The 12,041-nt window shown below is 45.2% G+C and overlaps 1 protein-coding gene across 7 annotated transcripts in view; it reads right to left on the bottom strand.

Moving 5' to 3' along the window:
- GLI3 (GLI family zinc finger 3) overlaps nucleotides 1–12,041 on the bottom strand; it is a 257,010-nt gene that overhangs the window by 80,414 nt on the left and 164,555 nt on the right. For all 7 annotated transcript variants that reach the window (XM_064169911.1, XM_064169912.1, XM_064169907.1 and 4 more), the window contains one exon: nucleotides 862–1,067. In XM_064169911.1, coding sequence (XP_064025981.1) covers nucleotides 862–1,067 — 206 coding nt within the window. The remainder of the gene's footprint in view (nucleotides 1–861; nucleotides 1,068–12,041) is intronic.

The raw sequence follows: 12,041 nt of genomic DNA on the forward strand, positions 1-12,041 counted from the left end.
TATCTTCACCATGTATTTGTTTCCAAGTGCATTATGTTTTAGCTCTCTTCAGCAAATGCTACAATTTGAAATGTCAGATTGCTTACTCTGTTAATGAAAAACCTACTGCTAATAAGACTGCATCTTTCTGCAGCTCTATTCATTGCTCACTTCAGCAACAGCCCCATCAAAATGAAATGTGCCATAGTAATCACAAGAGTTCACCTAATCACAGGAGGTCATTTAAACCCAAATAAGCTGGAAAGTAATGGCCAGAGTCACACCAAGACTTGAATTCAAGTACACCCAAACTAAAGGGGCCAGTCCTGGTCGTCAGCCCCATCTACGTTAGCATCACTTCATTTGGCCGTGTCACAAGCAAGGGTAAACTGAATTAATTCTACACCACTTTAACAGACCCATGGATTAAATACAACGAGCCCATGCATGCTGCACATGATTGGAAAACACTGTTTTAATTAACAAGTCTGTAGCAGGTGAGGAAGTCCATGAAGCACACTCCTGAAGAACCTGGCTCGAACCAGTGGGATTTCTTGGGAGATCCGAAACACAGCCTGGGCCAGCTTCACAAACAAAAGATCTCACAAGAAATACACCACCCCACCCTTCCACCTTAAATTTTGAATGAGGCAAGGCTGCCCTTTTTTTTTTTTTCCCCCTTCTCCCTGAAGTTTCAACATTTCTGAGATGTACAAATGAGCTGTGATCGGCTGATGAAGTATTGAAACATTTATGACATAATGAATATGTCTGACAAACCTGCTGAAGCTGCTCTGAACGAGAGGGGGAAAGATGTTGACAAGATTAATATAACTGAAGTTGCTACAAAGAGAGAAAACAGGAAGCCTGTCTTTAACCCACCGTCTGTTGGGCTGAGGCCGCGGGCTGCAGAGATCATGGAGAGGGACGGGCTGCTGTGCAGGGACCTGATGTAGTCCATGTAGGGGTTAATGTACGGGTGAGGGGTGCTGAAGGGAGACTCGGATGTCGCAGCAGGATTTCGGTGTGGTGAGATTCTAAGGAATGGAAGCTCTGAGTACGTTGGGCTACTAGATAAGGCAGAAGGCCTGGAAGACAAAAGAGAAAAAACAAACAAAAAGCAGCTAGATTATCAGAATCACAGAAGTAACCAGGCTGCAAAAGACCTTCAAAATCATTGAGTCCAACCTATCACCCAACACCTTCTAATTAACTAAACCACAGCACTAAGCATCTCATCCAGTCTCCTTTTAAACACCTCCAGGGATGGTGACTCCAACATCTCAGCAGGCAGACCATTCCAATGCCAATCACTCTTTCTGTGAAGAGCTTCTTCCTAACATCTAGCCTAAACCTGCCCTGATAAATAAAAACACTGTAAAGGTAACACATTCGTTTCTTGAAGAATAGCAACTTGATTGCACATGTAAGACCTTCCACTAAAGTCAACTGCCTGGAAAGAAAAAGGATAGGAAATTAATTTTTCACTGTAGCTGTTATTAGCAACACTTCTCTCACCAGTTTTAGCATGAGTTTATATTTGGTTTCATAGAATCATAGAATCAACCAGGTTGGAAGAGACCTCCAAGGTCATCCAGTCCAACCTATCACCCTGCCCTATCCAATCAACTAGACCATGGCACTAAGTGCCTCATCCAGTCTTTTCTTGAAGACCCCCAGGGACGGTGCCTCCTCAATACCCTCTCCCCATGGAGCTTGGCAGAAAATCATTTCAATTAGTGGGAAACACACACCTGGCAGACCACATACTAATTCTTGGTGCAACATGGAAGACACACTGAGATGTTGAATCACTTATGGGATCACAGATCACAGAATGTTAGGGGTTGGAAGTGACCTCCATAGATCGAGTCCAACCTCCCTGCCAGAGCAGGACCATAAAATGTAGCTCAGGTCGCACAGGAACACATTTACATCTTCAAAAGCACAGGGCAGATGGAAAAAGTGTTCTGGGAGCTACACTGTGCCCACTTCCTTCATTCACCAGCTTGCTCCTCCTGAAAGGGCAAGTTTGCATGTTTCTACAGAAGCCATTTCAGAAGACCCAAGCACTGTAAGCAGTCCAGACAGGTGGCTCCTTCAGAGTACCTTTTTTTGTTGATGCTCCTTCCCATGAAAGATGCTGGAAATGTGGTGGCACAGGAAGGAAGATGCTGCCTACTTTTCTCTTTCTAGCATGGCTCCAGACACCAATGCCTTTCCCAAGACCATACTGATGCACTATGTCTTTCTTGCAACGGGAGAGCTGTGGTGCCTCCTCAGGCTATGGATGAAGCTGTGACGAAAACAAGGCTGAAAGCTGACTTCACGGCTGACAAAGATGACTAACCTGCTGTAACTCTCCCCCATCACCCTACGCTGTTAATACAACAGCATCTGAACTCTCTGTAGGGACCTTTCTCTTCTCCAAAGGCACTGGAAAAAGTCCAAAATTTCATCAGAAGGGGTTGGAGTGCCTGCCCTTGCCAACCTGCTCTTTGGCAAAAGACAGTAATTAAGCCTGTCATGCATTTGCTGTAGCCCAACTGGCTGACCTGAACTAAATGCCTTTTTGTCCCTGTTTTTCCAATTAATTTAGCTTATATACAGCACAGACACAGGCAGCAGCTGTGAGAGCAGCGAGGGCAGCCTGTTCCTTTGATGCTGCTGGCTTACAAAGAATAATAAAACAAGAAATATTTTTTTCCTTTAACATATACATATCATGATCAATGGAGATAGTTGTCATCACCTAAAAGGCCAGGAGAATGTAAGCTTACATAGGAGCCAGTTCTGCCCTGCCATCGCAGTGGAAATGTTAGCATATGAGTGGAAGAGAGATCAAAGTTACTGCATTCCTAGCACAGCGTTGGCTTCCTTGCCACAAAATCCATGAGGGCTTGTAAAATGCAGGGAATAAAGATTTTTAGTTTGTGCTTTTCTTCCTTTTTTCCCCCTCTCTGTTTGGCTTTGTGTTTCCTGCCCTCCTAGGCTTTCTGCAAGGTAAGCCAGTTTAGCCTCACCACATGAAATGAACTCCTAGCCCAGAAGCTGGTCAGAAAGCTGCATTTGCTGCCTGCCGGCAGCAGGTACCAGCAGCACAACAGTGACTGACACCTGAGCAAATGACCCACATAAAGGCCAGTAACTCACTGGTATGCCTTCATGATATCAAAACTGCATTGAGAACCTGAAACCAGAATCTGCTTTCCAGCACTGCGCAAAACAAGCATCTCCTTTCCTCAGAACACTTTTGCTCTGCATGGTTTTGAAGCACCTTTTTTTTCCACAGTGGAAAAGCAGCTTTACTCTTACTGGCCCTGTGCAGCCTGACCAGCCACCAAGCATTTTCTACCTCGTGGTTCCCTCTCAGGCTGAGGGTGAAAGGCAGAAGCCTTAAAACTCATGGTGATGTCAGAAGTTAAAAATACCAGATCTAGGTACCACATTACATTTCCCATCCTGGCAGTGAGGAAAACATAGTAAAGCAAATTTAATACAAGAGTAACACAGAAATTCAATTTGGATGTCATTTTTGAAGTAGTCTTTTTTTCCATGTGATCTCAACTCAGAAACAGCTAGAAACAGAATCACAGCATGTCTAGTTGATTGGATAGGGCAGGGTGATAGGTTGGACTGGATGATCTTGGAGGTCTCTTCCAACCTGGTTGATTCTATGATTCTATGTCAGGGTCTAGAAGGGATCTTGAAAGCTCATCCAGTCCAGCACACCCTACCAGAGCAGGATCATCTATACCAGACTACACAGAAACACATCCAGGCAGGTCCTGAATACCTCCAGAGAGAGACTGCACAACCCCCTGGGCAGCTTGTTCTGTCACCTTCACAGTGAAAGGATTTTCTCTTCATGTTTCCATGGAACTTTCTATGCTTCAACTTCTACCCACTGCCCCTTATCCTGTCATTGGGCATCACCAAGAAGAGCCTGGCTCCAGCCTCTTGGCACTTGCTCTTTAGTATTTATAAAGCTGAAGAGCAAGCAAGCAAGCAGGAGTCACAGTATCACAGTATCATCAGGGTTGGAAGAGTCCTGGCCTTATCTGCTACTTATCAAACAGGACACTGTTTAAAAAACCTGGCAAGTGGTGTGTTCTGCCTCGGGCCTAAGGCCACTTTATGAGATGCAATGAGGCTTCAGCATGAGAAAAGGCAGGAGCATTTTCAGCGACGCTGCTTGAAACCTTACACCTCATTGTAAACCATGGGAAGGCAGAACTTGCTCTGCATCCTCTCCTACACAGATTTTCCAACAAGGCAGTGCCCTAAGGCTTCCTTCAGAAAGAGGGGCAAAGCAGATGCACTCTCTTTTCTGAATCACACCCCCTGGGTCTGCTCCCAGAAACCCTGCAAACTCAACAACTCAAGTGTTACACAAACCCTGTCAAACATGCACTGCTATTTGAAGTTGGAGGGCTCCAGGTTTGGGAGTGGAAGAGATCTATGGCTGTGTTTTACCACTGCAATCTATCCTGGAGCACTAGGCTGACTGTCCCAGTAACCCTGATTACATCTACACCCCTCTTGTAAAAGAGAAGCAGCTCGGCTGTGAAGGCATCTCCTCTGCTTTCTGTCCACACTGCCTTCCTGCTCACCCCTAAGATGCCAAACACTTCTGCCACACAGCTTCCATATCTAACGCAGGTCTTCCTCCTCTCCACTAACCTCCAGCCTGCAGTTCTCCCTGTCTCTTACCTACTCAGTAGGAGAATGGTGCCAAAGCAGTGAGACCAGCATAAGGGCAAACGGGTGTATTTGTTCCTCCTCCTGTGATGAATGCTGCAGAGGTGTCTGCATGCTCTCAAAGACTTCCACAGTCACAGCAGTTCAGCAGCTGCCAGCAGCAGCATATGTATGGCAAACCCCAGTATGCCCGAAGCTGCTTTTAATTCTGCTGCTTTTCCTGCCCGTGGCTGAAGCACAGGTGAGCTGCACAGCACGTTTCAGTTATTACTCCTGGAAAGGGTGTCTCATTTTGGTTTGCTGCTTACAGCTGCAGTAGCTGAAGTCTGCACAAGAAGACTAAGCAGCAGCACGTTTGGATTTTACTCACCACAAAAACTAAACCAAGTCCAATTTCCTTTTAGCTCATGCAGCCCTTAGTTTTTAACTGGGGAAGGAAGATTTGGCTATCTGAGAACAGATGCAGGCAGAATGAGTAAGTCAGACATAGTTCAAAGTGTTCTGCATGCACTGTACAGCTGAGAATATACAATCCCTTAAATCTTGCACATTTAGAAAGCCAAAATATTTGCCAACTTTGAGACTCTAACAAAGAAAGACTTAGGAAAATATTAATGAGGTTTTATCTTCCAATCTAATAGAGCTTCAACTCTTCACCCCCTTCCAAACTAACTCACATAGTTTTATCATGCATGCACACCTAGTGAAGAGCCAGGCAATGGACCAGCCCATGAAAACAGCTTATGTGAATTTCCACTTGTAACTGGGTAAGGGTGATTAGTACAGGATTTGAAGGAGAAAAGGGATGGAGAAAAGACTCAGGCACTAGAAAGCAGCAAGAGCTAGTTGGTCTCTAAAGGAAAGCATGTCAGGAGCCAAGGTTAACAGCAGCAAAGGCAATGCACTCCATGCCACCAGATTTCTGTTAAGTGACCAGAGCCAAGTGCTGATAACAGGGTCCACCGGGAGTCTTTGACAAGGGAAAGTGACAAACCAGGCCTGGGTGGGCTGTCAAGCACAGAAGGAGATAGGGCTGAAGACAGGACAGGAGGCAAACTACACCATGTCTCTGAGGAGCACAACCTGGAGAACAGATACCTACAGTGCAGGTATTGAGCTCAGCCAAGAGCAGGATCAGAGATGGGCATTACCTACAAAATAACTCAAGCAGAGACTAAAGGCCCCAGGTGAGCTTAAAAATGTTATGAGGTATGAGTGGAGGTCCCAGGCAAGGCTGTCCCTGGGGCAGTTCAAGGCAAGGTTGGACATGGCACTTGGTGCCATGGTCTAGCCTTGAGCTCTGTGGTAAAGGGTTAGACTTGATGATCTGTGAGGTCTCTTCCAACCCTGATGATGATACTATGATACTATGATACTAAGGCAGTCATGCTCTATTAGCAGCCTCAGGATCCTCACGCTGGGTTTCTTTGGAGTCTCTGAATTGCCCTAAGACAGGCCAGAACATCAATACAATGACCACAGTCCCTGCCCTTGCATCTCTTGAAGCTGTGAGAAATACAGCTAGCCCTGGGGGTACTGTGAACCCCACATCTGTCAGAGAACACTCTGCAGCAGCAGTGGTTTCTGGAAGCAGACTTAAAGCCATTCAGCCAGTCCCAGAGGTCTGTGCCACAGGAAAACCTGGATGAAAACTCAGAGGTTGGTTTGGTGTTAAGAGAAGTGATCTGTCACAAATGGTTTCCAAATAGCTTTAAGCTATGACTTGGGCAAAAACTTCCTCTAAGCACAACCTATCTTAAAAATAAATAAATAAATAACAAGGTCAGAGTGATTTAAACATTCCCTGATTTGAAAGGAAACTATAACTCCAGAACTGGAAATTTTAATGCCAACTTTTGTCCTGATAAATTTTTAAATGGCTCTTTTATGAAACTGTTGAAAAATACATTTATATTGAAAACAGCAAGTGATCCTTAACTATACCATTGTAAATATGACACAGAGCTGAGGTTACAGATGGAACAATAATCTATCTCACAGAACAAAGCTTGTCAACGAAGTGGGATGAAATATTGTAACATAATCTAATTTATTATTGCCTTTTCATCCATCTTGTTATATTATGAAAGTGTCAAAGTTCAACCCTTGATATTTAATCATCCAACAGCACGTTATTCAATGCTGGGGCAAGCCCTGATGGCATAGCTCTCATACCAATGATATCCATACTGTTTCTCTGATACCTCTTCAATTCAGCCCTGCCTGCAGAACTGGAGAATGTTAAATTCATTAAACTGATTATGATCCTTTTATTTCTTCTTTGTTTTTTTTTTTTTCCTCCTCTCTTTTCAATATTCTTCTGATACCTTTCCCCAAAATATTAACTCCTTTATTTCTAGTAGCTCCTGAAAGATGAACAAATAATAAGGACTTGTTATGTAGTGACTCCAGCTTTTAAATTATATGGCTCAGTTTCTTGGGCAATTATCTCCCATGTTAAATGAGTATTATTTGTTTAATGTCGTAGTTGCTCGTACAGACTGACCCTTCAGCACCCACAGGCAACGACTGGCTAATAAAAGGCTTTCATATTAGGAAAGGTGAGCTCTAAGCAAGTAATGTTTGACCTTGAAAATACAAATGAGATCAATTCTAACAGTTGTGATTAGTCTAAATGATGAAGTTACTGCTCATTGCTACGATCACATCCGTGGTTGTAGGTGCTCAATAAATCAGGTTCAGGCAGCTAACTGTACGTGTAAATTATATATAGAAGTTAGAGAGTCAAATAATCATTTTGCTTCTCAAAATCTTTAGCTGTTATTGTAGGATTCAACCCTATACAAACTACAACCAGTAGGAAACTGTCCAGTGATTTCACTGATAAAACCTTTAAGTGATCATGGATATAGTCCTCATAAGCACAAAGCCCTGATCCAATTCTGCTCTTCCCTAGAACCATCAGTAAAGTTTCCACTGACTTCAAGTCAAGAAGAGCTGAGTACTTCTAAAACGCAATTCCATGGTACCTTTCCTCTTTGCACTTCTAACTGAACCAATAAATACACAGCATGGGAAATCAATAATATTGTCTATTAATATTTAACTTGTCTTCAGAAATCGTGTCTTAAAATAGGCATTCACTCCTCTGAAACAATTTGTTGCCTCAAAGTTGCAGTATTGAATTCTTGGTCTCAGGCAAGTGATTTTCACCATTTAAGGAACTAAGAGGTAATTGAATACAAGGAAATGTCAAAGGACACTTCACACCAAAGGGCTTGAGTGCTATAAAAAGTAATCACTGCTAACTGTATGTTGTTAGTGGTGCAAATGAAGAAGAGGGAAAACAAGATGCCTAAGCCCCAATACAATAAATAACTTTGATTTCCTATGGCCCTGTCCCTGTTCCAATGCCCAGTCAATATTCTGTTTACTTGTTCTCCCAAATTCACACTGGGTCTGTAGTCAGTGCAGGGATATCACAGAATCAGACTTGGTAGCAACCTTCCATTCAGCAGATCTACAAGGAAACCATGAAGGGGTCACTGCCAAGAGGTCTGGCTTAATTTCCATTATCTATATGCTGTGCTACCTTGGACAACTTTGTTAACTTCCTCATCCACTGTTTCCTCATCTGTAAAACTGTGGTAAAGCACTCAGTATCTACAGTGGAAAGGTCAGACCAAGACATCCAACACTATTAATATTGGGGCAAGGAAAATACCATACAAAATGTGTGCAGCTCTGGAATGTATATTCCTAAAAGTACAAATCACCTCACTTTGGCTTAAAACAAAATGTTTCTGTCTCATAAAGTTAAAAGGGCCATTGGTGGGGGGGAGGATACAAGTGACTGCACGACAATTAGCTGATGAGCCACAGCAAAGGGATATTATCCTGGTTCCCCTTTCCTTCTTCAGGAACTGCTACCCTTCTGTAGTTACAGTTAAAAATTGGCCACATTAATCACGGCACTAAATCCTTAGTCAGTGATTGTATTCCTATTTTTCAGCTGATGGACTGCCTGAATGCCGATCCAGCTCTTTTACATACACCCTCTGCTACCTGTAATACCTCATAAATAACCCAGCCAGCAGCTTGTGAGTCCCTCAAGAAGAGTTTATGCTGTGAAAAGCAATAAGGACTCATTCTGTTACTTAACATTTTGGTTACCTAAGATCAGCTGTTACTCCAACAACCACTGGCCCACAGCAGCACCTGTACTGACCACAGTCAGAAACTGCTGCTCCAGATCCACTGAGTCAAGGTGTGTTAAATTCATTACCCAAGTCCTGACATGTGTTCCCTAAATTTGTAGGCTTTGACTGTTTTTTACTATTTTTTTAAAGTTCTTTATGCAAAAAGCAAATAAAACCAGGCACTGACTCCCACTATTTCTCCAAGCCAAGCCCAGGCTTCTTGCTTTCCTTCTCCCACAACGTTAATCCCCTTACAAAGACTTGCCTCTCCTTTTCACCCTGCCACCAACCACAGTCACTGATTCCAAACACTCCTCCAAAACATTGTCCAGCTTTCCTATCTTTCCTTGGAACTCTTGCTGAGAGAGCTGGCAGATGAGCAGGCCAAGGCACTCTCCATCATTTATCAGCAGTCCTGGCTCACTGGAGAGGTCCCTGAAGACTGGAAGCTGGCCAATGGTATTCCCATACACAAGAAGGGTCGTAAGGAGGAGCCAGAAAACTACAGACCTGTCAGCCTGACCTCAGTGCCAGGCAAGGTCATGGAACAGGTCATCTTGAGTGCCATCACAAGGCACCTACAGGATGGCCAAGGGATCAGGCCCAGCCAGCATGGGTTTAGGAAGGGCAGGTCCTGCCTCACCAACCTGATCTTTTATGATCAGGTTACCTGCCTGGTGAATGTGGGGAAGGCTGTGGATGTAGTCTACTTGGACTTCAGCAAAGCCTTTGACACTGTCTGCCACAAGAAGCTCCTAGCCAAGCTGGCAGCTCATGGTTTGGACAGATTCACTCTGTGCTGGATCAAGAACTGGCTGGATGGCAGAGCCCCGAGAGTGGTGGTGAATGGTGCCACATCCAGTTGGCAGCTGTCACTAGTGGTGTTCCCCAAGGATCAGTGCTGGGCTCAGTCCTGTTCAATATCTTTATTGATGACCTGGACGAGGGGATTGAGTCCAGCATCAGTAAGTTTGCAGATGACACCAAGCTGGGAGCAGGTGTTGATCTGTTGGAAGGTAGGAGAGCCCTGCAGAGGGACCTGGACAGGCTGGATGGGTGGGCAGAGGCCAAAGGGATGAGACTGGACAAGGCCAAGTGCAGGGTTCTGCACTTTGGCCACAACAACCCCAAGCAGCGCTATAGGCTGGGGACTGAGTGGCTGCAGAGCAGCCAGGAGGAAAAGGACCTGGGGGTACTGACAGACAGTAGGCTGAAGATGAGCCAGCAGTGTGCCCAGGTGGCCAAGAGAGCCAATGGCATCCTGGCCTGCATCAGGAACAGTGTGGCCAGTAGGACGATGGAGGTTATTCTGCCCCTGTACTCAGCACTGGTCAGGCCACACCTTGAGTGCTGTGTCCAGTTCTGGGCCCCTCAATTCAAGAGAGATGTTGAGGTGCTGGAGTATGTCCAGAGAAGGGCAACAAAGCTGGTGAGGGGCCTGGAACACAAACCCTATGAGGCGAGGCTGAGAGAGCTGGGGTGTTTAGCCTGGAGAAGAGGAGGCTCAGGGGTGATCTTATTACTGTCTACAACTACCTGAAGGGAGGTTGTAGCCAAGTGGGGTTGGTCTCTTCTCCCAGGCAACCAGCAATAGAACAAGGGGACACAGTCTCAAGTTGTGCCAGGGGAGGTCTAGGCTGGATGTTAGGAGGAAGTTCTTCACAGAGAGAGGGATTGGCATTGGAATGGGCTGCCCGGGGAGGTGGTGGAGTCACCATCCCTGGAGGTCTTCAAGAAAAGCCTGGCTGAGGCACTTAGTGCCATGGTCTAGTTGACTGGCTAGGGCTGGGTGCTAGGTTGGCCTGGATGATCTTGGAGGTCTCTTCCAACCTGGTTGATTCTGTGATTCTTCTCAGGACTACTGCAAAGAAACCTGTGGCTAAGGGAGGATTACATGGATTTACTTGGCAGTTTTTTCACTTGTACAAAGAGTGCAAGCACACAAAAACGCGACCATCTCTAACCACTCCTTTCAAATGCCCTTTGCCTTTTAGGTTTCCAGCAGACATCCTCCTGCAAATTGTGTGGCAGCTGTGTAAGCTTTCCCTTCTCCAACTACCCCGCTGGTGACCCTGCCAGCAGAGGCCTCGCTGCCTCTCACCACTTTAGCACCCAGTTTTGGTGAGCCAGACTGAAAATGGAGCAAAGGCACATCTCATGACCCTGCTGAGGAACAAGGGACAATCTTCAGGGTGAGGAAAACAGCTGGGGCTGGTAACCCCTGGGGCCAAAGGAGCTGACTCACCAGAGTTTTGCTTGCCAAAGCTCTTCCTGGCAGAGCAACTTGTATTTGCACAATGCTCAGCAGAGCTCTGATCCTACATGTTGCTGCTGGACACTGCAGCAATGTAAGCAGCAAATAAAAGTCATGCTAACTAGATGGGCTGTGATTTCCATCGCTTGCTTCTGCTAGATAGAGCCTTTGCTCTCTTGTACAAACCATAGAGTAAGGCCCTGCATCTACATTTTTCCTCGCCTGCCTTCAGCTGGTTCCAAGGCTATTAGCTTGTGATCATTAATGTATGGAGGACAAAGTATCAATGCATTTGATGCAGAACTCCTCATCACAGACATAAACCAGATGCACAGAATGCGCAATGCCAGTGGAATAAGCCTTGGAAAAGTGTTGTTAGTAGAAGAGAGATTACCACAGACCTGCACATACCACTCCCTCTTCAAACTGTGCTGTAACACAAAGTGCAGAAGGAACATCTGAAATCTCATTTTATTTGTCATAACAGACTGGACAGTGAAATTACCAACTGCATTCTTACGGCAAACTTCCCTGCTCTGCAGTTCTGTTTTGATGCTCTTGAGGTGGTCTCATTTGCCATTCAAATGTTAGCCTGCTCTGGGTTACAGGCAGGGCTTGCCATCTCTTGAAGTGTTTTTAACCACAGCAGCACTACCATATGAAGATGTGGGCATATATAAATCCTGATGGCGTTCACCTACCCCTTGCTTCCTTCCCTTTCCCCTCCCTCTCCTCCCGCAAAAAGGAGGGTCAAAGGAGTGTCAGAAGCTTTCTCACACTTAATGCTGTTAAGTCAGCTAATTGAATAAACATTTGTTTAACATTTGCTCCTATTTCACTAATGCACTGGGAGAATGAGAAGAATTTTACTCGCCTTCTCCCCCCCTCCCCGTCCTCCCCCTTCCTCAGGAGTGCCACTAGCTGTTATCGCAGTGACTAATGTGCTG

The sequence above is a fragment of the Pogoniulus pusillus genome, chromosome 32 (genome assembly GCF_015220805.1).
Source record: "Pogoniulus pusillus isolate bPogPus1 chromosome 32, bPogPus1.pri, whole genome shotgun sequence".
NCBI classification, from domain to species: Eukaryota; Metazoa; Chordata; class Aves; order Piciformes; family Lybiidae; genus Pogoniulus; species Pogoniulus pusillus.